This window comes from Stegostoma tigrinum, chromosome 2 (assembly GCF_030684315.1).
Source record: "Stegostoma tigrinum isolate sSteTig4 chromosome 2, sSteTig4.hap1, whole genome shotgun sequence".
NCBI lineage: Eukaryota > Metazoa > Chordata > Chondrichthyes > Orectolobiformes > Stegostomatidae > Stegostoma > Stegostoma tigrinum.
Window position 1 is genome coordinate 82,187,472 of NC_081355.1, and position 27,576 is coordinate 82,215,047.

General features: G+C 40.8%; 1 protein-coding gene across 3 annotated transcripts in view; it reads left to right on the forward strand.

The window, feature by feature from the left end:
* The first annotated feature begins 10,468 nt into the window (after window positions 1-10,468).
* The window catches only part of LOC125448583 (collagen alpha-1(XXVIII) chain-like), a 237,635-nt gene continuing 220,527 nt past the window's right edge, over window positions 10,469-27,576 (forward strand). The window contains exons 1-5 of one of the 3 annotated variants that reach the window (XM_048523982.2): window positions 10,469-10,578; window positions 11,103-11,262; window positions 14,087-14,637; window positions 23,499-23,519; window positions 23,659-23,718. In XM_048523982.2, coding sequence (XP_048379939.2) covers window positions 11,121-11,262; window positions 14,087-14,637; window positions 23,499-23,519; window positions 23,659-23,718 — 774 coding nt within the window. In that variant the 5' untranslated portion in view covers window positions 10,469-10,578; window positions 11,103-11,120. Of the gene's footprint in view, window positions 10,584-10,681; window positions 10,853-11,102; window positions 11,263-14,086; window positions 14,638-23,498; window positions 23,520-23,658; window positions 23,719-27,576 lie in introns of those variants that run through there. The other 2 variants (XM_048523988.2, XM_048523976.2) reach the window with 2 other exon arrangements.

Consider the following 27,576-nt stretch of genomic DNA (forward strand, 5'->3'; position numbering starts at 1 on the left):
ATTTGTTCAGACGCATTTATTACTTCTCATTAATTTTTAAGTTGATACTGTGATGACTCTTGCAAGGTGCCTTGGAAATCCAGCCTCACTGCACCATGAACTGCACCCAAAGTATGCACTTCTTATTCAATCACCAAAAACTGGTAAGAGATAGTAGGAAGTGCAGATGCTGGAGAATCTAAAATAACAGGGTATAGAGCTGGATGAACACAGCAGGCCAAGCAGCATCAGAGGACCAGGAAGGCTGACGTTTCGGGCCTAGACCCTTCTTCCCCCCTTTGTCCCCCTCCACCCACACATCAACAAATACCGGTAGGAAGAAAGGTCTAGGTTTTTCAATATACTCGAAAATTATGTTTTTTTTTACAGGAAAGCTTATTCTTCAAAGAAGTGCATCCCACCGCATCCCAAAACCAGCCCAGTTCATCCCCTCCCCCCACTGCACCACACAACCAGCCCAGCTCATCCCCCCCACCCACTGCATCCCAAAACCAGTCCAACCTGTCTCTGCCTCCCTAACCGGTTCTTCCTCTCACCCATCCCTTCCTCCCACCCCAAGCCGCACCCCCAGCTACCTACTAACCTCATCCCACCTCCTTGACCTGTCCGTCTTCCCTGGACTGACCTATCCCCTCCCCACCTCCCCACCTACACTCTCTCCACCTATCTTCTTTACTCTCCATCTTCGATCCGCCTCCCCCTCTCTCCCTATTTATTCCAGTTCCCTCTCCCCATCCCCCTCTCTGATGAAGGGTCTAGGCCCGAAACGTCAGCTTTTGTGCTCCTGAGATGCTGCTTGGCCTGCTGTGTTCATCCAGCCTCACAGTTTGTTATCTTGGAATCTCCAGCATCTGCAGTTCCCATTATCTCTGACATACTGACCCATCTCTGGAGCCTTCCCCTTCCCCTTCTGCCGGCCCCTCAAATCTATCCCCCCATTTTCTCGCTTATCTTGGCTGCAAAATATTTCCACTTGGAACATAGATTCTGATGAAATGATGCACAATATTGTGCCACAAGATGGCACCCAAGGGGTCAGAATGCAACATTTGTGATATTTGTGACTTGCATCAGTAGAATATATTTGTTTAAAGTTCGAGGGTCGTTTTGGCTGAACACAAGACCTGACCTGTTGAAATGGCTATAAAATCTGCATAAACTAAATGCATGGTTTCATCCTACCTCAGAGCTTGACTGTTGTATCAGAGGTGTAATTACATGGTAACAAACAGAGCACAAAGTACTACAAATTGTTTCAAGTTATTCATAAAAATGTGTATCCTAATCTAATAATAACAATGCATTCAAGTTAATTGGGGCTGAGTCAAGTTGCTCATGAAAACAAGCGCTGGGATGCATAATGATCCCATACCCATTCTATTAAATCCAAGAAACACAGAATCAGTAGGGGCTGCAATATTATTACTTGTACCACTATTTGGTGTTCAGCTGCAGTTCTTAAAGGGGAGGTGTGCGGTGACTCCAGCAGATTCTATAATTCAGTCTAAGCTGAATCTGACTTTGAGAAGGGAGAAGAATAGCTGAATATTGGAGATCGTGAGGAACTGGCCTCCTGACTTTCCAGAACCATCGACAAGACACAAGTTATGAAGTGATGGAATACTCCTCACTTGCCTGGATAAATATAACTCAAATAACACTCAAGAAGCTTGATACTGTCCAAGACAAAGCAGCCTACTTGATTCTGATCTTAAATATGTATATGGTGTGCACATATACCTGTTATTTTCCCCATCCCTTCACTACAAGTTTAATCATGTGTATTTTGCTTTTTAGTTACCCAAAAACAGCAATCTTCTCAGGCAGTGGAAGTAAGATAAGAGTAAAGCAATGAGAGAGACATCAGCATTTGCCTTCACTTTCACAACCAATAACTCAGAATATGCTAATATATGCATTGTGCAGGTCTATCGACAGAAGTGGGCTCTGTACATGATGACACACCTGATGCAAGTGCCCTGTAGACACAGCAGGGAGAAAGGATTACAAAGATATCAACTCACCAGATGGCAAGGTCACACTTGAGTTCAGCTGCATAGGACATAGATAAAGACTTTGATGGGAAAGATGCTACAAAATATTTGGTGTGTTAGGAAGCCAGCCAGAAAGCCAAAGTTAAATGTCAGGGAATTTGAACTGTGAGCGACACCAATCTGCAACAGACTTCGTGCTGAGCTTGGAGCCTGAGTTGGCTCAGGGGTTTTAGCACCCTAGGTGACCAACCACCACATTCAAGAAAGAGAAAATGAGAGGTCTCACAAGAAGCTCTTTCTTGTCTAAGAAATGCCTAATTTGGTGTTCCTTAAAGTCTGTTGCCCAGTTAATGGGATATATGCCTATATATGGTTGGGCTGGCCCTGCATGGAGCCCATCTTACTAACATAAAGCCGACTTCCACTTTCATCAACACACTTGTACACACAGTCATTATGTAGCATCTGATTGCCAATATTTTAGCTTCCACTGTAACCAAGAGGATAAAGCGTCATGATGATGAATCAGAATGCCAAAGTACTTATGGACATATTGAAGCTTTAATTACAAATTTTAAAAAAAGACAATGGGCAAATGATTGGTGGAGTCGTAAATTCAGCGGCTGCCTGAAGAGGAACCCTGGATTGTCACACATAAGGATGCCAATGAAAAGTGTGATCCCTCCTACCAGAGGAAAATGCTCCTGGTTATGTAGCAGTAAAAAAGACAAAGTGCATATGGTTAGGTGCCAGAGTTGTACCATCAAAACTTCTGTATCCACAGGAATCAGCCTGATGAGACATCCTCGGAATTTGAAAACTTAGCATCTTTTGAACAGTGGACACAGGCACTTAAGACAGAATCCATTTTCGAATACCTCCCTGAAATTATTCTCCTTGAGGATTTAAAAAACTCAAGGAACAAAAAGTAACTTGTTTAAGGCAGACTCCCACACCGGCTGGTGTTTATGAGCTGATTATCAGACCCTTGTTGCAGAAAAAACCTTCCCATAGTCATTCCTAACAACTGAAAGAACACAGATGGAGAGAGTGATAGAAAACTGAGCACCTTTAGGAGAGGCAGAATGCTGTGATCTCAGCTCAGGATAAAAATAGGTGATGATGGCATGAAAAATAATGCCAGGAAACTGTCAAAAGGCAAGGCATGTGCTGAGCAAACTTCTGGAGTCTGCAGAAAGCTCAGGTAAAAGGGATTAAATGATGCTATATGTCCATTCCCCTTTGCTGTGTTCATCTGGAGTGGAACTCTATGCCAGGACCAGTGGCTGTGGGAGCCCCCCCAGCTTACCTGTGGACAGTGTTGATACACTCCCGGGCAATATCATAGGTAATAGTATCCACAGTGCTCTCTGAGAAGCTCATTGATGTCCAGGAGCCTGAAAAGCTGCAAAAGGAAGTCCCTGACATTTCCCTGACTGAATGGTCATGCAGTCTATGGCCAGACAAGCTCAGTCAGTGAAAGCTGAGCTGGCACTGCAAACAGAAGTTTCTGTGTTCTTAATTTCTGAAATACATTTGGAGCCTAGAAGACTTTAAGGAGGTGGTAATTAGAACTTCTTTGATAGCAGCCCACCAAGCTGACCCACCGCTAAAAACACTCGCTCAGACTGCTCATGCTGAAGCTGGTACAAGAGTAGTATCTGAATTCTATAACGTCAAAAATGAGGAGTAAATGAGGAAATGAGACCACCTCATAAACCTGCAAATAACTAGTGAACAATAATCAACCAAGCAGTAGTGTGTTGGGGTACCATTAGAAACTAGCTCATTAAATGCTGATTCCTGGGCATATCAGTATTCAAAAAGCCTGAGCTCACATCAGTCAACATTTTTAATGGCTGTTCCTCCACAGGGCTGCAGTGGGCTTTGCAAAACCTGCCATATTATGGGCAAATCCCAACCTGCAATAAAACATGCACCTAAGATTCCCATTGAGGAACCCAAATGGAGGATGGGTATTGGAAAGCTGGTAAGTAAAGCAAGTGGAGTCGAGAGGTCACTAAAGCTTGGACGAGGATTTCAGGCTGTGGGGTGGAGGGAGCAGGCAATGTTGTGAAAGTCAGATTCAGTGGTCTTCATCTGGCTTCTTCCTTGTACTTTCAATCGAAGTTTAAATGACTCCCTTAAATTATGAATTATATATAAAATACAAAATAAAATATTATCAGTTATCTTTTGAAAAGGATAAATCCACCTCTGGTACGTCTGTCTTAACATAGAATCTAAGTCGCAGTCACTCGCCCCTGAACCATTTCCAGAGTATCAGTGGAGAAAGAAACAATTAATGTTGCTTCCAACGACTCTTCCCATGAATTCCCGTTTCTGACTTCATGGATGCCACCTGTTCTGCTGAGTTTGTCCAGCATTTGCTTTCTTATTTCAGATAAAATCATAGAAAAGTGACCTTGTTCCCTAAAAACCTATATCACACTCCTTCTTGAAAATATTCATTGTTTTGGCCTCACCCTCTTTCTGTGACAGAGAATTTCACAAACTCACCACTCTCCAGATGAAGACATGTCTCCTCATCATAATCTTAAATGGCTGATGCCAGATTATTAAATTGTGACCCCTGGTTCTGGAAATCCCAATCTTTGGGAAATTCCTTGCTGCATTTATACTTCCCGATCCTGTCAGACTTTTATATGTTTCTGTGAGATTTTGCTCTTCTTCTAAATTCCAATGAATATTGTCTTAACTGATATGCGAGGGATCATGGGAGAATCAGGAGTACATTTACAATAAGTCAAACTCAGTCTCACTGGATTGAAAGCTAAATAAAAGCAGAATGTATCTGAAGAAAATGATAAGCATGTCTCTGCAGTGATTATTTCTAGGTCTCCATTAACCATATTATCTATTTTATAATAAAATGGATGCCTTAAGAACCATTTGTTATACACTGAAACATTCAGTTTCTCTGGTACTCTACTTAAAAATTGTTTTTAATGCATAAGTCCCTGATTTGCATTATATAATGAAGTTTTCTACTGGCACTATTAGTTTCCAGTCTGAAGCCCTCAATTAAAATTGTAGCAGGTGCAGCAACAGATGGAAAAAGGCTGTATGTTCCGCACTCCAATGTTGGGTTCACTATCATCTGCCCCCAGGCAAGGACATAGATGAAAATCAGAGCCATTAGATTTGCAGTGTTTGTTACTCTTGTTAATCACCATGTTCAATGTTAAAGTGGTCACATTACTCTTGCTATACTCTCATTATAAAATAAGAGTGAGTATATCACCTTGTAATTTCATAGACTGGTCGCTTACATTCCATCAGATCTTCAAAAATCTTTTGAGAATGATTTGAATCACTACTTATTGCCAGTAGCCAAAATATCTAATGCCAAAAATAAAAATTTAAATAAAATGCTAAAGATTCAAAATGTATGTATTTTATGGTAATATGACTGAAATAATTGATTCATTATCATTACTTTGTTTATTAAGGCTTTTAGAAGGCGTTAGTGTTTTAACTAGTAGAGTTATATGTTGACTGTTGATAGTAATTTACCTGTAGCTATACCCTATTTTGTTTGAAATAAATAGCAACTATTGTTAAGTGCAGGAACCCACTCTTTATCCTTTCTCAAAAAATAATCATTACTTTTTATGCTTCTAATCAGAAGTGTAATTTTAAATTGAAGTTCAATTATGTAGTCTGAGTTCATTGAAGAGATCTTATTTCAATAAGTGGTTAGTGCGGTCAACAGTGCTAACAGAATATTTTCCTTTAGATTCCACCATTTGATGCACAATAGCTGTTTTTCACTTACTATAAAGATTCCACAAAAAAAGTCCTGAATTAAATCTCAAACAGTATTTATTGCTGTCCTAGATTCCACTTAACAAAAGTACTGTTTATTCAGTCACTATAAATGAGTTTTCCTGATTTTATCTTTGATATAATATAAATAGTTTTATAAGAAAATAATTATACCCTAATTTATTATGAATCACAACATTGCTGGCTAGACCATCATTTATTGTCCACCCTTATTTGCCCTTGAGAAGGTGATGGTGACTGCGTTCCTGTATCGTTACATTGTGGATACACCAGGGTGTGGGTTACGGAATTGCCGAATTTTAAATCCAGTGACTTTGCGAAAATGGCAATATTGTTCCGAGTCAGGATTGCTTATGACTTTGCGGGGAACCTACAGGTGATGTTGCTGTGATGCATCTGCTGCCCTTGTCCTTTTAGGCTGTAGTAGTCATGCATTTGAAATGTTACATCTAAATGGGGTGGTGCACTGGTAATCAAGCCCCACTATTCTCTAAGTCATCGCAAACGTTAATGATTTGATAAAGTAAGCAAAATGCCATGATTTACCTCTATTTTAGATTCAGTTTCACAGAAAGCTTGGACTGGGTTCCTGCACTTAACAATAGTTGCTATTTATTTCAAATAAATAGGGCATAGCTACAGGTAAATTACTATCAACAGTCAACATATAACTCTACTAGTTAAAACTCTAATGCACTTATAAACTTACTCTATACACACATACAGTCAGATACACATTAAAAAATGTGTCATGAGCACAGGAAAAGGGAAGCAGTTCAATGGACCCTGTCCTCAGAGTTTGCTGAGCTGATCCTTTTTGTGTCAGTGCATCCATTTTCCTTTTCAACAAACTTTCACTTGTTTGCACAGGGTGACTGGTTCACAATTATAAAGTCACTGACTTATTGCTTCAGAGCTGAAGCTTGGGGCAACTGATGAGCAATGTTCTCTTTTAAGGTGTGTGGCTGTATGCCTTCGTAGCTACTCCAATCTACCACGCACAGTGATCAGTATACCATTGTGGATCACTGCATTGAATTCTGGTTCTGCAAGCCACTGCAGTGCATAGACCTCAGAGATCCACACAGAAGAAACAAAAATTAGAGCGAATGCTGCTGATGAGAGAGAATAAACTGGCTTTCTTGAGGTATCTTTTACTGTAGAGAAAAATGGCAACTCCTTCCTTGACAGGGACTTGATGGCTTCTAACCAATCACATCTACAAACTGTTCCGGTACCAGGGAGTCAATCATATAGTTGTTGGCAGGCAGAAAGCCTTTGTCATCAACATTTGGTCATCCATCCATGACCATTCAACTTGTTGCACGCTGAATCCCATTTTGTACATAGTCCTTGGTTCCAGCTCATCTGAAGCAAAGCTCTCCCACTAACAGTCATAGAGTCATACAGTCATAGAGATATACACCAGAGAGACAGACCCTTCCATCCAACTCATCCCAGCCCAGCAGATATCCCAAATAAATCTAGTCCCATTTGCCAGCATTTTGCCCATATCCCTCTAAACCCTTCCTATACATATACCGATCCCAATGCCTTTTAAATGTTGTAATTACACCAGCCTCCCCCACTTCCTCTGGCAGTTCCTTTCATACACGCACCATCCTCTCTGTAAAAATATTGCCCCTGAAGTCTCTTTTAAATCTTTCCCCCTTACCTTAAATCTATGCTCTCTAGTTTTGTACTCCCCTACCCTGGAGAAAAAAACCTTGCCTATTTATCCTATCCATGCCCCTCTTGATTTTATAAACTTCTACAAGTTCACACCTCAGCCTCTGATGCTCCAGTAAAGATAGCCCAGTCCATCCAGCCTCTCCCTATAGCTCAAAGCCTCCAACCCTGGCAACATCCTTGTTAATCTTTTCTGAACCCTTTTAAGTTTAACAAATTTCCCTCTTGTAGCAGAGAGACCAGAATTACACGCAGTATTCCAACAGCGGCCTAACCAATGTCTTGTGCAGTTGCAACATGACCTCCCAACTCCTATACTCAATACCAATAAAGACAAGCATACCAAATGCCTTCTTCACTATCTTATCTATCTGCAACTCCACTTTCAAGGAACTATGAACTTACACTGCAAGGTCTCTTTGTTCAGCAGCACTGTCCGGGACCTTGACATTAAGTGTATAAGTCATGCCCTGATTTGCCTTTCCAAAATGCAGCACCTCACATTTATCTAAATTACACTCCACCTGCCACTCCTTGGCCCATTGGCCCATCTAATCAAGGTCCCATTGTATTCCGAAGTAACCTTCTTCACTGTCCACTACTCCTCTAATTTTGGTGTCATCTACAAACTTACTAATCATAACTCCTATGTTCACATCCAAGTCATTCATATAAATGACAAAAATCACTGGATCCAGCACCGATCCTTGTCGCGGAACACTGGTCACAGGCTTCCAGTCTGAAAAGCACACTTTATGTGTTGCAAATGCTATTTTTCAGTTATCAGCCCAAGCCTGGATGTCATCGATACATGTGGGCATAGACTGCCTCATTATCTGAAGAATTGCAAATGATTCTTGAACATTACACAATTATCAATGGATATCCCTGTTACAATGCGAGGTCATTGATAAAGCATTTGAAGATGATTGGTCCTAATTTGCTTCACTGACAAAATATCTGCAGTGATCTTCTGGGCTAATAATGATTGACCATCATCCTTTCTTTTAGATTTGCCTCTAACCAGTGAAGAGATCTGTCCAGCTCTCATTGATTCCAGTTATTTTTCTGGGGCTCCTTGGTCATATATCGTCTTGATGTCAAAGATGATTATACTCACCTCAGCACTGGAATTCAGCTGTTTTGTCAATGATTGGACCAAGGGTGGAAATGAGGTTAGGAGTTGACTTGTTGTGTAAGGTCAGAAACTGAGCATCAGCATATCATAGCACTATCATAGTTGATGGCTGAGAGTATAATAGGGCAGGGTTGGAATTGTGCTGCCTTTTTTTGTGTGTACAGGTTTACCTGACCAATACTCGCCATCATCAGGTGGATGCCAAAATTGTAGCTCTCATAGAGTCAAAGAGATGTACAGCACAGAAACAGACCCTTCAGTCCAACACACCCATGTCAATCACACAGTTTAAATTAATCTAGTCCTATTTGCCACCGCTTGGCCTCTACTCCTCTAAACCTTTTCTATTCACATACCCACCCAGATGCCTCTTAAATGTTGTAATTGTGTCAGCCTTCACCACTTCCCCTGGCAATTCATTCCATACAGACACCACCTCCTGTGTGAAAATGTTGCCCTTTAGGCCCCTTTTAAATCTTTTCCCTCTCCTTCCTACCCTGGGGGGAAGAAAAACCTTGATTGTTCACCCTATCCATAGCCCTCCTGATTCCATAAATTTCTATAAGGTCACCCCTCAGCCTTCAATGCTCCGGGGAAAATAGCCACAGCCTATTTAGCCTCTCCTTTTAGCTCAAACCCTCTGACCCTGGCAACATCCTTGTAAATCTTTTCTGAAACCTTTCAAATTTCACGAGGTATTTCCTACAACAGGGAGACCTAGAACTGAACACAGTTTTCCAAAAGTGCCCTATCGAATGTGCTGTACAGCTGCAACATGATCTCCCAACACCTGTACTCAATGTACTGACCATTAAAGGCAAGCATTCTTCACTACTCTGTCTACCTGTGATTTCACCTTCAAAGAACTATGAATCTGCATGCCAAGGTCTCTTTCTTCAGTAACACTCACTAGGACCTTACCATTAAGTGTATAAATCCTGCTGTGATTTCCCCTACCAAAACGCAACACCTCACATTTACCTAGATTAAACTTCATCTGCCACTCCTAGCCATATGGGGCCATCTGATCAAGGTCCACTTGTGTTCTGAAGTAATTTTCTTCACTGTCCACTATATAGGGATTTTGGCATCAACTGCAAACTTATTAGAACATTATTTGTGATTAATGATGTGATTCTCTTCTACAAAATAAAAATGCGCTTCAGGTTCATTGGAGGAGATTAGTAATTATGAAGTTTGTGTTCTATTAAAAACTGTGTTAAATGGGAAAAACGTATTTAGATAATGTTTGTTTTCACGACTCCTGATGTCTCCAAAGCTTTACAGCCAAGAAAGTACTTTAAAAGTGTTATCACTTGCAATTTTTTCCCAAAGGTTCTGACAAAACCAACAGCACAAAAGGTATAATGAAACATAAAATGCTGGAGAAACTCAGGAGATCTGGCAGCATCTGTGGACAGAGGAACAACATGTATCTCCTTCCGCAGATGCTGCCAGAACTCCCGAGTTTCTCCAATAATTTCTGTGTTTGCTCGCTCCTGAACATGCTGTTGGCTTCAGTGAAGTATTGGCGGTGAACGGTAAACGGTGACAATGCGAAATCCAGCTTTTTCTAAACCACATCTTCACTTTAGAAAAGAAAAAGCATTTTAACAAATGCGTTTGATACCATAGTAGGTTCGTATCAACAGAGCATTACAGCAAAACTATACTCTGAAATCATGTTTCAATGTTGTACAACTAACCATAAATCTGCCAGCAACTACAATTCGAAATCCATGAACTGATGATATGCGCGGTAACGTGATAAAGGGCTTTAGAAATATTTCCCTCTCTCCACCTTGTGGTGGGGAGTAACATTAATGACGAGTTTCAGTTTATGATGAACGCCCCACGCGCCTCAGCATTCACTGTAGCCAGAAACTCTGGACTGGGTCTTTGACATTGAGCAAACCATCGCATTTTCACTCTGGTGTTTTAATCTGAGTAAGGTGGTGTTCATGTACACTTCTGATTTTGTTTTGGAAACGTTATTGAAATAACATGTCATGTAAATTGGTTTCACGTTTAACTTTCTTAGATTAGAAGCGGGACAAGAAGACAATTTGTAGCACAGTAGATATTTATTTCTGCACTTTTTTTTATATAGAGAAAGCAACCGAAAGCTCTAATCTTTTTTTTTCCTCCGAATATGACAGACAATATGTTTGATTTAACAGGATCAGTGGCGTTCTTTTGTTTGCTTAGAGATGGTTTGAAGGTATTACTGGCTAATTAATATCACAACTGATTAAAGTGGGCTCCACAATATCTTGAGATGGACAAGACCAAGCAAGACTGTTGATTTTTAGTCGCTCAACAATACAAATAGCGAAGCTTGAACGGTTTGATGAATATAGAGAACTTTTGCTGAGTTCTAAGGGACACGGCTAAAGTGCTGCGGATTGCAGTATGACTTTAAAAAGTATTGATCTAACTGTCCTGGCGGTTTTCTATTTTCTCGGTGATAGGTGGCGGCGCTGAAAAAGATGACAGCTGAAGTGGAGAGATTGATCGTTTTGCTTCTTGTATTTCTGACGCTGGTGACAACCGAAAGTCGCAGCCACAACGTTGGCAGGAAGAAAGGAAGAAAACACGGGGCACTTGTCCAACAACTGGACCAGGCTCCAAGTATGTCAACATTTGTCACATTGATCTTCGAGTGTTTGCCTATTGTGTCCAGAACAAAACTTGTCAAATTATTACGGGTGTACCGCTGCGAACAGCATCACGAGAAGTTTCTTTTATTAAAATAACGCTCACATTTTAAAATCCATCACTGACCTTTAGGTTTGTGGGAGGTAATAGCTAATTTTTTTCTTCTACACAAAGGAGCACGTTTTAAAGCGATTAGTTTGAGGATGTAAAATAGTCAATAAATTCGCCAGATTTAAATTACAGATCAACTTGAATCTGTCAATAGTTACATATCTGTAACTTTAATAACTGTGAAGGTGCTTTTTTCCCCCTCCCTTCAAACGGAGTTAGCCCGGAGCAGTTCAGACCAAATCTGCCCATTCATTAACGCAAAGGCTGAAAGGACTGCAGTGAAACGGCAGGCTGGGTGAGAAGGGAATTCGTTGCTGTCACTATATCATCTGCCTAAAATGACAACCTGAAATATCGGAACAATTTTAAAACACACACAATACCCAGAAACGTAGACAGGAATGATTTATTATCTGGATGTTATTAGTTCAATGTAATTCCACAGACGAATATTCGGTTTGGAAACTCATTTTGAAGAGGTTACAGGCTCACAGTTAATATATTAACTGATACAAAAAGCAGGGAGCTAGCAGAGAATGATATAGATTGAATAGAAGAAATACTGCTGATATGCCCGTTTGTCAAGCTATATACCAGGCAGCTCAGTTTGTAGCTAATCTGGCCTCTGTCCAGCACCGGATGCCTTTATAAATCGGTAATTTTATATTTAGGATCACTCGGAGTGGAGATCATCCACGTACCTTATTCTTAGCGCCCACCGACAGGAGCCTGGGCTTCTTTCCCCTGTTTTCTATTTTATTGAAGTCAGCATTTCTATCTATCAAAATGGTTTACAAAGTAATGTAATACCCCTGTTTCATAAAGTCTTTTCTAGACTACTGTAGTCTGACATATATAAATCTCGGTGGGCCTAGGGTCGCGGTTGGTGTGTGTTCCCCTGGTCTAGAGAACACGCTTCAAGTGTCGCCTATCACAGAGGTGTGTCATAACATTTCCGAGTGAGTTAATTCAACATACAGACTTACAGACTCAACATACAGGTCTACAGACTTTAGCATGTTACGTTTTATAACAGTTGCATAGAAGTGTAAATCATGGATTGGCTGCAGGAAGTATATCCTTTAAAAGCTAAGTAAAATAGTTTTGTTCATCATCAGTGCTATATCGGTGTTCAGTAAGCTGAGTTGTTATCGTGCTATGACTGGAAAGTGTGATTAGACATTAAACAATGTGTTTGCCACATTGATATTTATGTCAAATATCCAACGTTCAAATTAAAGGTCAACATTGTAAATGTGGGAGAGTTTTCAGATGAGTTATATTCAAAATATCATCTAGTATGATAAGCAAATGTAAAAAAAAGTTTCATCTTTATTTATTGCTTTTATGTATACAGTTCAGACACCTGTTCTGATCATACTTCTGAAGCCTTTTTTACTTTGCAAGTTTTATGCTTTCTTGACTGCAGTCCAACAACGTAATCATTTTACAGCCATTCAGACTGGTTATGCAGCTGCTTAGAAGAGTGTTTATTCAGATTGTTATGGCCTATTGAATAGCTTTCAACTGTTGTAATAGAGTTTAAAAGAATGGGTCTTATTAAAGAATGAATCTGATTGTAAGATTCTGAGGAGCTTCACAGGATAAATATTGATGCGATGTCTCAATTAGTGGGGGAACCTTGAACTAGGGGACATAGTTACAGAATAAGAAATGTTTATTTAAAACTGACATTCACAGGAATTTCTTGTGGCGGGTAGAGAGTGCCTGGAATTTTCCAGAAATTTGTAGAAGTTGAAGGTCTCTAAAGAGGAGGTAGATAGATTTTTTGAATTATCAGGGAGTTGATGGTGATGTTGAGCTGGTAGGAAGAGGAGTTGAGGCCCAGAGCAGATTAGCTATGTTTATGTTGAACAATGAGATCAGCTTGAGGGACTGAGTGACACACTTCTGCTTCTATTTCTTATGTTCTTATGTAATAGACCATGTAAACTCAGTTTAGAAAGTGAACAGTGACTGAGGGTGTGAAGGTTAAGGAGTGAAGGAGTGAACAGCATGGGTCAGTAGGAGTGATCAGGAGATTCAATGGCATATAGGTGAACCATGGATGACCTTGCAATCACAAGGTCAAGGCTTTTTTTGGAAACTGAGATTTTTTTTATTCATTCAGAAGATGTGGACATTGTTGGTTAGGCCAAATTTCATTGCCCATCCTTAATTTCCCAGAGGGCAGTTGAGAGTCAGCCAAATTGCTATGGGTCTGGAGTCACATGTAGGCGAGATCAGATAAGGATAACTGTTTCTTTCCCTGAAGGACATTAGTAAACCAGATGGGATTTTCCCAATAATCAACAATGGTTTCATAGTCTTTGCAGGGCTTTTAATTCAAGAATTTATTGAATTCAAATTCCACCACCTAGCATTGCAGGATCTGAACCTAGGCTTTTGCGACATTATCTAGGTCTCTGGATTTAGAGTGTTGAGATAATACCTCTGTCCACCACGTCCCTATAATGTTCCAAAACTGGTCTCAGCTGAAGGCCGGCTGCCAGGCCACCTAATGTATGGACGCTGAGAAAGTTGTGTCTGCTGGCAGCCTTGGAAGGCAATGCTGGAATTGATCCCACTAGACACATTTAAAACTCTAAAGCTTTTAATTTTGATGATCAAATGAATGGATGAATGGTGACATGCATTCATACAAGTGTTTTCTCATTGTTATTAGATCCCAGCTGTGACATAGAAGTTGCTTTCATCTTGGACAGTTCTGAAAGTGCCAAAAACTTCTTGTTTGATAAAGAGAAACAATTTGTCATTGAATTCACCGAGAAAGCTTTACAGTCTGAGCAGACGGGTAAACAAGATCTCAACTGGAGAATGGCTTTTCTACGGTACAGCAGCTCTGTCAAAATGGATCACACTTTCCGGGACTGGCAAGGGTTTAATATGTTCAAGAATCGTGTACAATCCATTAATTACATTGGCCATGGCACATATACTTCCTATGCCATAGGAAATGCTACACAGCTCTTCCAGACTGAGGCAAAGCAGAACAGTGTGAAGATAGCCATTTTAATGACTGATGGGGTGAATCATCCCCGCAATCCAAACCTTCGAGATGTTGCAGCTTATGCTAGGGAATATGGCATTTTCCTGTTTGCTATTGGACCTCCAGACATTACTGCAGAACTGTCAGCTGTAGCAAGCACTCCATCATCACAATTTGTCCACAGCATAACCGATTCCAATCTCACAAACAATACTCTCCATGAAGTGGTAAGTAGGGCACTGAACAGACTTGCGTATGATTTACACTGCAAATAACATTCATTTGGAACTGTGCTGTAAAAAACTTACTGCATGAATTACAAAAGTAATGTCTTATTAGATGTACTATCCAAACAGTACTGCTTTAGGAATCTCCAAGATAATAAAATGTGAGGCTGGATGAACACAGCAGGCCAAGCAGCATCTCAGGAGCACAAAAGCTGACGTTTCGGGCCTAGACCCTTCATCAGAGAGGCTTTGTGCTCCTGAGATGCTGCTTGGCCTGCTGTGTTCATCCAGCCTCACATTTTATTATCTTGGAATCTCCAGCATCTGCAGTTCCCATTATCTCTGCTTTAGGAATCTGATGGGTTTAATGATAGCATTTATGCAGCATTTGCTTTCCTCCCCATACCATAACTGCATTTAATAAAATCATAAATGTTTACAGCAGAGGTATGCCACCTTGCAGTAAGCCTGTGTTGACAACATGCTAGAGCAATGGAAGATTCATTTCTTGCCCGTTCTTTGCTCACAGCCTTGTATCTATTAGCGGCCTCGATCTCAACTATTCCCAATGGAAAGCCATTATGCTCTAACCAGCTGTCATATATAAACTTTCCTCTAACTTCATTTCCCATTCTTTCAATAACACTTTTAAAGTACTGACCTTTTGTTATTGTGTGCCCAACTAGAAGAAGAAATACTTCCTATTCATTCCTTCAAAGACTGCCAAAGTTTAAGAGAATCGACTATATCTTAGCTTAACGTTATCTAATAATTGAAATAATCCCAAGTCTCTCTTCACAATTAAAACTTTCAATTCAGGGCATCATCCTAGTAAATCTGTGCCATATGTTCCCTGTGACATCAGTGTCTTTTCTATAAATGGACACTTTAAATTAAACAGAATATTGTGGTTGGTTGGCTAGACGAGCTGGTTTGTTGTTCTGCAGATGTTTCATTACCCTGCTGGGTAACATCATCAATGCAGCCTCCGATGAAGTGCCGTTGGGTTTTCCCGCCTGTTATTTAAACTCTGGAATCTGTTGAACTGGATTACCTCACTTCGGATTTTCCTTCGCAGTGGAGTATGTATGGGGTCGAGCTCTATGTGTTTGTTGATGGCTTTCTTCATGGAGTACCAATAAACACATAGAGCTTGACCCCATACATACTCCACTGCGAAGGAAAATCCGAAGTGAACCAATCACAACATCCATAACCAGAGTTACAAATCTACTCTAAAACCTTATAGACAGAATATTTCACTATGACCTAAGCAATAGTTGGTATAAATTTATTATTACATTTTTAAATATTGTTCTCTGTGGTCCTTTTCATAAGACCTAAAATGTTATTGCATTTTTTATAACTTTGCTAACCTGCACATTCAATAAATATTGATACTACTATTTACCATGGGCTGTACAGAGTACAGCAGGGAGACCTTGGCAAGACAGGATATGAAGGGTGATAATGGGAACTGCACATGCTGGAGAATCCAAGATAATAAAATGTGAGGCTGGATGAACACAGCAGGCCCAGCAGCATCTCAGGAGCACAAAAGCTGACGTTTTGGGCCTAGGCCCTTCATCAGAGAGGGCGATGGGGTGAGGGTTCTGGAATAAATAGGGAGAGAGGGGGAGGCGGACCGAAGATGGAGAGAAAAGAAGATAGGTGGAGAAGAGAGTATAGGTGGGGAGGTGGGGAGGGGATAGGTCAGTCCAGGGAAGACGGACAGGTGAAGGAGGTGGGATGAGGTTAGTAGGTAGGAGATGGAGGTGCGGCTTGGGGTGGGAGGAAGGGATGGGTGAGAGGAAGAACAGGTTAGGGAGGCAGAGACAGGTTGGACTGGTTTTGGGATGCAGTGGGTGGTGGGGAAGAGCTGGGCTGGTTGTGTGGTGCAGTGGGGGGAGGGAACGAGCTGGGCTGGTTTTGGGATGTGGTGGGGGAAGGGGAGATTTTGAAGCTGGTGAAGTCCACATTGATACCATTAGGCTGCAGGGTTCCCAGGCGGAATATGAGTTGCTGTTCCTGCAACCTTCGGGTGGCATCATTGTGGCACTGCAGGAGGTCCATGATGGACATGTCATCTTCATCTAAAGAATGGGAGGGGGAGTGGAAATGGTTTGCGACTGGGATCTAAAGAATGGGAGGGGGAGTGGAAATGGTTTGCGACTGGGTATCTAAAGAATTGTACTCGGTGTGGCTTCCTCTACGTTGGGGAAACCAAACGGAGGCTTGGGGACCGCTTTGCAGAATCCATTGTACCCGGTGTGGCTTCCTCTACATTGGGGAAACCAAGCGGTGTCTTGGACCGCTTTGCAGAACACCTCCACTCGGTTCGCAATAAACAACTGCACCTCCCAGTCGCAAACCATTTCGACTCTCCCTCCCATTCTTTAGATGACATGTCCATCATGGGCCTCCTGCAGTGCCACAATGATGCCACCCGAAGGTTGCAGGAACAGCAACTCATATTCCGCTTGGGAACCCTGCAACCTAATGGTATCAATGTGGACTTCACCAGCTTCAAAATCTCCCCTTCCCCCACCGCATCCCAAAACCAGCCCAGTTCGTCCTCTCCCCCCACTGCACCACACAACCAGCCCAGCTCTTCCCCTCCCCCCACTGGATCCCAAAACCAGTCCAACCTGTCTCTGCCTCCCTAACCTGTTCTTCCTCTCACCCATCCCTTCCTCCCACCCCAAGCCGCACCTCCATCTCCTACCTACTAACCTCATCCCACCTCCTTGACCTGTCCATCTTCCCTGGACTGACCTATCCCCTCCCCACCTCCCCACCTATACTCTCCTCTCCACCTATCTTCTTTTCTCTCCATCTTCGGTCCGCTTCCCCCTCTCTCCCTATTTATTCCAGAACCCTCACCCCATCGCCCTCTCTGATGAAGGGCCTAGGCCCGAAACGTCAGCTTTTGTGCTCCTGGGATGCTGCTTGGCCTGCTGTGTTCATCCAGCTTCACACTTTGTTATCTTAAGACAGGATATGTGATGTTCCTTTTGCATTTAATAGTAGGATTTTGTTCAGATAGGTTTGTTTTCCATCTAGCCAAATTGACAGTCTAATGGACTGTGAGAAAGGGAAGTCAGCCACAGAAGGCTGCTGTCAGGGAGTCTTGGAGACAGGTTCCTGCAAGTTGTGATATGGGTAACTGGATTAAGAAGTGAAACATTGAGGCTCATCAGGGTGGTTGAAAAGAAAGAATAAAATGGCACTGGGTGTGGATGCATCAAGTTGTGGTCACGTTCCCTGTTACTTCCCAAGCCTGATCCTAGCCTGTCTGTTTCGGGATCAACATCAAGATCTATGAGCCGGTATTCATGGAGAAGGTGAGAAGGTCAAGTCATGTGATTTGCTAACCTAGCAGACATCATCTTTAAAAGGAACAGTGCCTTGTCAGGGATGTAGGAGCAGATGGAGTTGTGTAAGTTGCCTCATGGGGCAGGATCAAGTTGACAGTGAAGCTGGATGAATAGCTGGACCAGCAGGCTAGATACACACCTCCATTTGTTGGGGCACCAATATTATGATTCACTTTTCAATCCCTTTTCCTCTCCCCAATCTACCTAGAAGTGGGTGGGACTTTTTAACCACCCCAGTGGCTACTGAAGATTTTATTTACTTTAGAAGTATTCATGCATTTAAATTGCTTCAGGTTATTACACCGATGATCCCAATAATTGCAATTAGTTTGTGTGGAGCAATTTCCTTCAAGCAGCCATGTGATGAAAACCAAATTATCTGTTTTAGTGATGTTGATTGAGGGTTAAGGACTAGCCATGACAACAATGTTCTGAGGAAGGGTCACCGGACCCGAAACGTTAACTCTGTTTTTTCCTTCACAAATGCTGCCAGACCTGCTGAGCTTTTCCAGCAACTTTGTTTTTGTTCCTGATTTACGGCATCTGCAGCTCTTTGGGTTTTCAGGGTATCTCCCCTGCTCTTTCCTAAAGTAAAAAAGATCTTCTATACCATCTAAGAGGGCAGATAGGGTGTCATCTTAATGTCTCATCCAAAAGATGGCATTTCTATTTGTGCAACGCTCTTTCAGAAATGCACTGCAATGTCATGCTAGATATTTGTGCCACAATCTCTTGCATGGAAACTGAACTCATAACTTCTGATTAATAGATGATAGCCATGGCTACGATTCTTCAATTTGTTAAACCTCTGAGTCCTGTATACCCCTGGATAAACACAGAAGGGCCATAAGTATGTATTAAAAGGAAAGACAGATTCACATTTTTGATTGCACACAATTGATCACAACAATGTGCCTTAGAACTAGAATTGTCTGCTTGACATTTTGCTACAGGCTTCCTGTCTCACAAACATTGCTTCCTCGACATCATCTACCCACCGACAAAAACTCAGGAACTGGTTGAAATCATCCATGTTGTACATCACTTACTACTCCATGGTGGCAAGTTTAACATATCCGCATGCCTGCCTCTCATTTCAGCATCTCATATGGAGCAACCTTTTGGAGCAAGATCTATCAACAGACATCTTTTGCGTCAAGTAATAAGAACAAAGAACATAAGAACTAGGAGCAGGAGTAGGCAATCTGGCCCCTTGAGCCTGCCCCACCATTTAATAAGATCATGGCTGATCTTTGAGACTCAGCTCCACTTACCCGTCCACTCACCATAACCCTTAATTCCTTTACTGTTCAAAAATTTATCTAGCCTTGCCTTAAGAACATTCAGCGAGGTAGCTTCAACCACTTCACTGGGCAGGGAATTCCACAGATTCAAAACCCTTTTGGTGAAGAAGTTCCTCCTGACCTCAGTCCTACATCTGCTTCCCTTTATTTTGAGGCAATGCCCTCTAGTCCTAGTTTCACCTGCTAGCGGAAACAACCTCCCTGCCTCCACCTTATCTATACGCTTCATAATCTGGTATGTTTCTATAAGATCTGTCCTCATTCTTCTGAATTCCAATGAGTATAATCCTAGTCTACTCACTCTCTCTTCATAATCCAACCCTCTCAACTCCTGGAATCAACTGAGTGAATCTCCTCTACACTCTCTCCTGTGCTAGTATATCTCTTCTCAAGTAAGGAGACCAAAACTGCACACAGTACTCCAGGTGTGGCCTCATCAGGATCCTACACAGCTGCAGCATAACCTCCCTATTTTTCAACTCCATCCCTCTAGCAATGGCAGACAAAATTAAATTTACCTTTTTAATTACCTGCTGCACCTGCAATCCAACCTTCAGCGATTCATGCACAAGGACACTCAAGTCCCTCTGCACAGCAGCGTGCTGCAATTTTTTTACCATTTAAAACATAGTTTATTTTGCTGTTATTTCTACCAAAATGGATGACCTCACACTTATCAACATTGTACTCCATCTGCCAGATCTTTGCCCACTCACTTAGACTATCTATATCCCTCTGCAGACTTTCAGTGTCTTCTGCACCCTTTGCTCTACCACTCACCTTAGTGTCATCTGCAAATTTTGTCACACCGTACTTAGTCCCCAACTACAAATCATCTATGTAAATTGTAAACAATTGAGGTCCCAACACTGATCCCTGAGGCATACCACCAGCCACTGACCTCCAAGCAGAAAAACACCCATTTACCCCTCCTCTTTGCTTTCTACTGGTCAACCAATTCTCTATCCATGCCAATACATTACCTGTAATACCGGGCAACTTTATCTTATGTAGCTGCCTTTGGTGTGGCACTTTGTCAAATGCCTTCTGGAAATCCAGATACACCACATCCACAGGTTCCCCATTGTCCACCATGCAAGTAATGTCCTCAAAGAATTTCACCAACTTAGTTAAACATGACCTACCCTTCATGAACCCATGCTGGGTGTTTCCAATGGGACAATTTATATCCAGATGTCTTGCTATTTCTTCCTTAAGGATAGATTCAAGCATTTTCCCCACTACCAAAGTTAAGCTAACAGGCCTATAGTTACTTGCTTTTTGTCTACTTCCTTTTTTAAATGGTGGCGTCACATTGGCTGTTTTCCAATCTGCGGGAACCATCCCAGAGTCCAGTGAATTTTGGTAAATAATTACTAGTGCATTTGCTATTTCCCCCATCACCTCTTTTAGTACCCTGGGTGCATTTCAACAGGGCCAGGAGACTTGCAATAAGGGAAGTCACGAGCAAGTTCCTGTGACCTATTACACGAAAGAGGTTCTTTGTAAACTATAGTCAGTCAAATAACAGCTCGCATTCAGTCAATCTCTCACTGGTGGTTCAATACAAATCCTTATACACTTCCAGAGAGATTCAAGCAATGTTGCTCATTCCTGAGAAGTGTCTATCTTAAACTCAGCAAATGAGTCAGAAATCACACAACACCAGGTTGTAGTCCAACCAGTTTATTTGAAATCGCAAGCTTTCAGAGCATAGCCCCTTCGACGGGTGAAAGCTTTGTGATTTCAAATAAACCTGACAGACTATAACCTGCTATCATGTGAATTCTGACTTTGTCCAACCCAGTCCAACACCAGCACCTCCACATCATGGTCAGCAAATAAGAACACTATTGCTCAGTTTCCATTTGCTACATAGACAAAAATAAATCAGATAGGATCTGTTTATCACAACTAAAAAGAGAAAGCGTGAAGAATTCTTTGAAACAGGGAAAAAAGCAGGAGAGAAAAGGCTTTAACTGCAGACAAACTACAGGCAGCAGATTTGTTCCCCCCATCCCCCTTTTCATTCATATGCCTTATCTTCACTTTCTGAGCTTTTTAAATTTAACTTTTAACTTTCTGCTTTCCTTTCAGATCTGGACTAATATGGCAATTGTATACCTATAGCACCTTACAATAGTGTTAATTATAGCTGCCTTTTTCACGGAAGTAGCCTTTGCCTGCACTTATGTGGCATGTTATTTCTTTGGCCAAGCCTAATTGTTCAGGTTTTGCTGCATGTGCTAATGGAACTGTTATATCCACAGAGGCAGGTGTTTGAAAGATCGAATTTGAACACACTTTTATACACAATTAATTAAAATGATACACATTATAAACATGTGTCTTCATGCTTGACAACCATATTTTCAGTCTGATCTTCGTTATAGGAGCATCAGCAAATCCCATTTGGCACCATCCATCTACATGCTTTAAGATTCAATTGATAAATGATTGACAACTTATTTTATTTCCTCTATCTTTAGATAAAATTTAGAGATAAATACAAATATGTACAACTGAAATTTCAAGGTTAGTTAGATCAAAGATCTTCACACTCTGCAGATTCTATCAGAAGACAGTGCTTTTCTAGGACTCTAACAATTTATTTTGGTAAAACACACTGACTTCATTCACCCACTTAATGTCAGACAGATTTCCAGTCTCTTCAGCATTTGTTTCAAATTGGAAAGGTCACTCCATAATCTGTATTCACTCAAACTTTCCATTATATACATTATCCCACAAGGAAAAATTATCTATATAAAACTCACTGGACTTGCTAACTTGTTGTATAGAATATCACTTAAAGTATTTGACAAATAGAATCCCATAATGACTCCTTTCACTGGAACTGGTGTTTCAGCAGCTAGAGTACTTTTAACAAGCTTCTTTGTTTTCTTAGATTGTTGAGAATTTCCTATATTTGCCCATCAGAAATGAATCCTGCTGCACTTGAACACCCTTCTCATTAAGATGCTGCAATACTATTGAATTACCTCAGTAACATTCCTTTGTATTTTCTTTTTTCATTCTTTCATGGGATGTGAGTGCACTTGTTACCCATTCCTAATGCTCAAAAGAACACTAATAAAGCAAATGGGTCTCTATGACCATCAATGACAGTTTCACAGCCACCCTTACTGAGACTAGCTTTCAATTTCAGATTGATTTTCCTTTTCTAGTGACCATGGTGGATTTTAAACAACATCACAAGCATATTAGCTTACGTATCTAGATAATATTCTAGTGATATCACCACTAGTTCACCATCATCTTCTCTATATGGTACAGATTCTAGCAACAGTTCATCCAACATAATTAGAAAACCAACAGAGGAAAATATGTTCTGGGGGTTTGGGGGCAGGTGTAGTGTTGAGCAGGGGTCCAATGCAGTAGGTGAAAGCTCCAATCTGACCTTGTGGAGGAAAATCAGTCCCTTTTGTATTTACAGTAAATTTTGTTACATATCATTTTAGTGTTTAAAATCCATAGTTACATTTGGAGACCAGTATAGCGTAGGATCTTTTCTTTTTTGTGTAAACTGTATTAATTAACTACGAAAATTAATACTTTACTTAAAAAGTATTTTTTTACCTCTTGTAACTTAAATGTAACTTTCATTATAATGTACTTCAGCAGATACAAAAACATTTAATTTTATCTTGATCATTTACTGTTGATTCCAGCGTGAATGATTTTTGACTGATATTGTGAATAAAATAAACAGGTTGGTCTGTCTGCGCAGCTATGATGCTCAGTTCTCAGTGTACCAGTAACTTTGATGAAATTCAATACCTTAAAATCAGTAGGTGCTGTATATCTCACTTTTCTTCAGAAGGGTCATTGCATTGGCAACGATTTTGCCTGCCTGCCCTTACGAAGTTATAGCTACTGAAGCACAAATTATCTTGCCCAAATATTAGCAAATGTGTGTTTTATTTGTTTGTATTAATTTCCTTATCTATTTTCATGTAGTTGTTAATCTGTTTAGTCCATACCTGATATAATTTAAAGACTTATATATTCATAATTTGCAGACTATTAAAGTTAATTTAACTTTATCATCCAGACTTTATCAATAATTGAATTACCTGACATTATATATTTTGGCGAATTATATACATTGTCTACAGTAGCCAATTAAATTTTTCTTTTTGTCTCCCTTCTTCTTTAGCTCAAAGTTGCCAATCAATCAGTAAGTCCTTTATTAGTTTTATGATTCCATTATTAATTGAATGTTGCCTTGAGTATTAATTAATTTCTCAAAGGTGAACTTTGAAACTCTAAGACTGTAAAATACTATAGACATATGTTTTGTTTTTATTTCTGTATAGTGCCCTAAACCGAAGCCATGTAGCTGTGAAAAGGGGCAGAAAGGAGAGTCTGGAGCTCCTGTGAGTATTGGTCAAACTCTCTGCTGCTATCTATATTAGCTTTGTGTTGTACCAGGTGTAACACTTAGTTGAACAGATGACATTTGCTGTAGAATTATTACTGGTTAATTCTTATTCTTCCCAGCACATAATGCAGATGCTAGTGCCCAACAGATTCTCCAGTTCAGCATTTCTCTAAATGAAACCTTCGCTGCTCTTCATTGTTTACAATTGTATCCACCAAAACTTCCCAAAATGATGGCATGAGAACAATTTAGCTGTCGTGCCAATACGTACCTAAACCTTGTGGCAAAATACAGAAAATCGGTGGAATTTTCACACTACGTAGAGAAGGATTTTCAAAGGAAGAAATAAAAGAATTTTGATAAAATAAAGATGGAGTTACCCTTTTTTTAACATATTGATCTGAATGTAGCTGGTTAACTTCACAGTGACATCCCTATCTGATATTGAAAAGCAATAAAACCAACCCAGAGAGATATGAGATTGGGCTTAGAAAGAATTAGTCTTCTGAAGACTCCATTGCTGTCCATACCAACACTTTTCATTATGGGACTGAAGTGTTTGTTAGCATTCACGTTGTGTTTCTAGTTTTTGAAGGGTCATCTTTGAAAATCATTTGCCGTACTGACCGAAGGTGCAGAATAAACTCTCCCGCCAAACTTTCAGAGAAACTGGGGACAACTGATAAACGTGGCCTTCCCCTCAGCATCTAAACTCCAGACTAAATAATAAATGAATTGCATAGACCATATCCAGAATAAATTTCCATGTATTCTGGCCCAGTAATATCTTTGACTTCATTCCCAGTGCCAATATTAACCCCTTGGAGTACAATTTTCTGCCAAAAAATATTAACTAAAGGAAACGAATTAAAAGAAATCTGCTTATTTGATCTGTGGTTACATCTCCAGGGAGGATGTGTGAAATCTGTTTCATATATCTGCTAATATTCAGGGTTAAATTAACATGTACAAAGGAAAAGCAAGATCACTTACAGATGTTTTTTATTCACTATGAAAATAACTTGTGCGTTTAAAGACAACCTATTATTTAAAAGGTATTGTTGGGGAAATCTTCCCAGAGAGTAGACTTTAAACAGTATACCAACAGAATGTACTGGCCAACCAATAATAGTGCCCTTGTGAGATCTATTCAGTTCAAAAACTGGAGATAATTAGAATGGACTATCATTGGAAAATGATCACCAAGGGCTGCACACTGACTCTGAGTCACCCCTTAATATTGAGCATTGGAATTACAGTGTCTACATGTGGTTTTGTGGAGCCTAGAGGAGTGGTCCTGCACCCACTAAATGCACAACAAAAAGCTTTCCTTAACTCTCGAGTCATCCTCAGTCTGCATGCCAGCTGATTTCAACGTTCCATTGACTCTTGGGTCTTCATTGCAGAGGAAGTCAACAAAATGATGAAAGTTGCAGTCACAAAGCATTGGAGCAGGAACTTCTTGCATTCTATTTTCAGGTTACTATACCCCAATAATGCTGGGTGTAAATATTCAGCCCAAAGCTTCAATTTCAGATGTACACATTGGGCCTTATTTTACACCCTCTCTAGTTGTGAATTTGGAGTTGAGAGGACATTTCACGACACAGGGTGTATGACAGACGAGCCTCAGTGGGTAGGATTTCAACTCCCAAGGAGGGTACCTCACTCAAAGGCATTAAGCACTTGATTGAAGAATCTGGCATCAAATAAAGATTAGATTAGATTCCCTACAGTGTGGAAACAGGCCCTTCAGCCCAACAAGTTCACACCGCCCCATGCAGCATCCCACCCTATAACCCACACACCGCTGAACACCAAGGGCAATTTAGCATTGGCCAATCCACCTAGCCTGCACACCTTTGGACTGTGGGAGGAAACCAGGGCGCCCGGAGGAAACCCACACAGACACAGGGAGAACGTGCAAACTCCACACAGACAGTCGCTTGAGGCTGGAATCAAACCCAGGCCCCTGGTGCTGTGAGGCTGCAGTGCTAACCGCTGAGCCACCGTGATCATTCACAGCTATTCCTTTGTGCTAACTGCTGATGTACCTACAGCCACCTTTCCTGTAACCCTATTCTCCATGTTAACCCTCTGGTATCTTGTACCTCTGTGCAAGGACACTCTGTGATCCTGAGCCTTCAATGGATATATTTATCACTCCAGCCACCATCTCCCTAGTAGCACTGCTGAGAAGAAGAGCTGTTGGCTGTCATTGGCTGTCAGCCTTGGTGTGCATTATGCTAGGGTCCTGATCTCATGAAAGGCCAAGAATGGACAATCAGTCATCTAATTGGAGTATAGTAAAGTGGCTTTTTCCAGAGTCAATATGGATCTCACACTGGCTGTCCCAGCTGGATATTAAGTGAGACCTCTATCCTTCCATGAAATTTCCCCCAGTAATGATCTTCTCAACTGTCAGCTCAGTGTGTGAATCTGCACTTGCAATCTCATCCGTATATATTGATCTGTCATTGTTTTTTGGTTTGTATTTTCCAAAATGATTTAAGCTAAGACTCAATTTATTTTGTTCCTACTTCCTGCACTTCTTCTACCATGCACTAACATTAGCTGTGAGGATAATCCAGTGACTTTCTTCCACTCTGCTCTTCCCTTGGAGAACATGGTGATGTAATGGAAGGATTAACAGTAAGCCAGACAAGGCACAATGTCAATGTTCCTTGTATAGCTGATGGAAAGGTTAGTGCTAAGTGGTAGAATGGCTTTACAGCCTCCCATAACACAACCAACTAGGGAAATGGGTATGGAAATGGAAGTGATTATTTGTTTACTGTCAACTCACAATATGCTTATGGAGCAGTGTCCTCACTGGCTCTGTTTTGGGTTTGGCACAGTTCTTTTGAAGCAAAGGTTTGATAACCTTGGAACACGGTGATGCTACCACATTTCTGTAAGATGCGATATTGCAAAAATATCACAACTGAAAATATTTCTCATCTTTACTTTCCAAATATGACTGTGTTCAAAAGGTAGTCTCACACCTACAACCACAGTAGAAAGGATGACTTGCATTTACATTGCATGTTTCACAACCACCAGATGTGTCAGAGTGTCGTACAGCTATTGCAATGCTTTTGAAAGATGTTGGCAATTAAAAATGTGGGAAGTAAGCTGAGCTCAGCTAACTCCTACAAATAACAAAGTGATAATGACCAGACAACTTGTTTCTGTGTTACCAAGTGAGCAATAAACATGAGCCAAGACACTGAGATCAATGTCCCACTCTCTTTGAAATATCTCATTGGGATCTTTTACATTGAAAGATCTGGTGGGGTCTCAGTTTGGCGTACCATCCAAAACACAGCACCTCCACAGTAGTCCCTCAATATTGCATTATTGCGCTCTTGGACTTGAACTCATAACCTTCTGGAGAACGCATGCTACCAACTGACTCATACACAACAACCTAATCATTTGGATCTGAAAGCCCAAGACAGTAGTAGAAAGGAGGATGGGCTAGGCCAGGAAATTACAAGGAAATCAGTCTAACCTCTGTAATGAGAAATTATTAGGACGAATTCTGAGGGACATAATATATCTGCATTTAGAGAAACATAGATTAATCGGGAATAGTCATTGTGGATTTGTTAAGGGGAGGTCATATGCAACAAATCTGATGTTCTTTTTATTTAATTCTCAACAGTTGCTGACTGATTTAACCTGATAGGAAAGCCATAGTAGTTTCTCTTCTTATGTCCCAATTAAAATACCTCCCAATTCGTTTGGAGATAATAGAACAGCAAATTGAATAAGTTCCTGAGACTCCTACTGGCTTTTGATCCTTGTTCACATTCACCTGGAGAACTAATAGATAATGGAAAATGGCTGA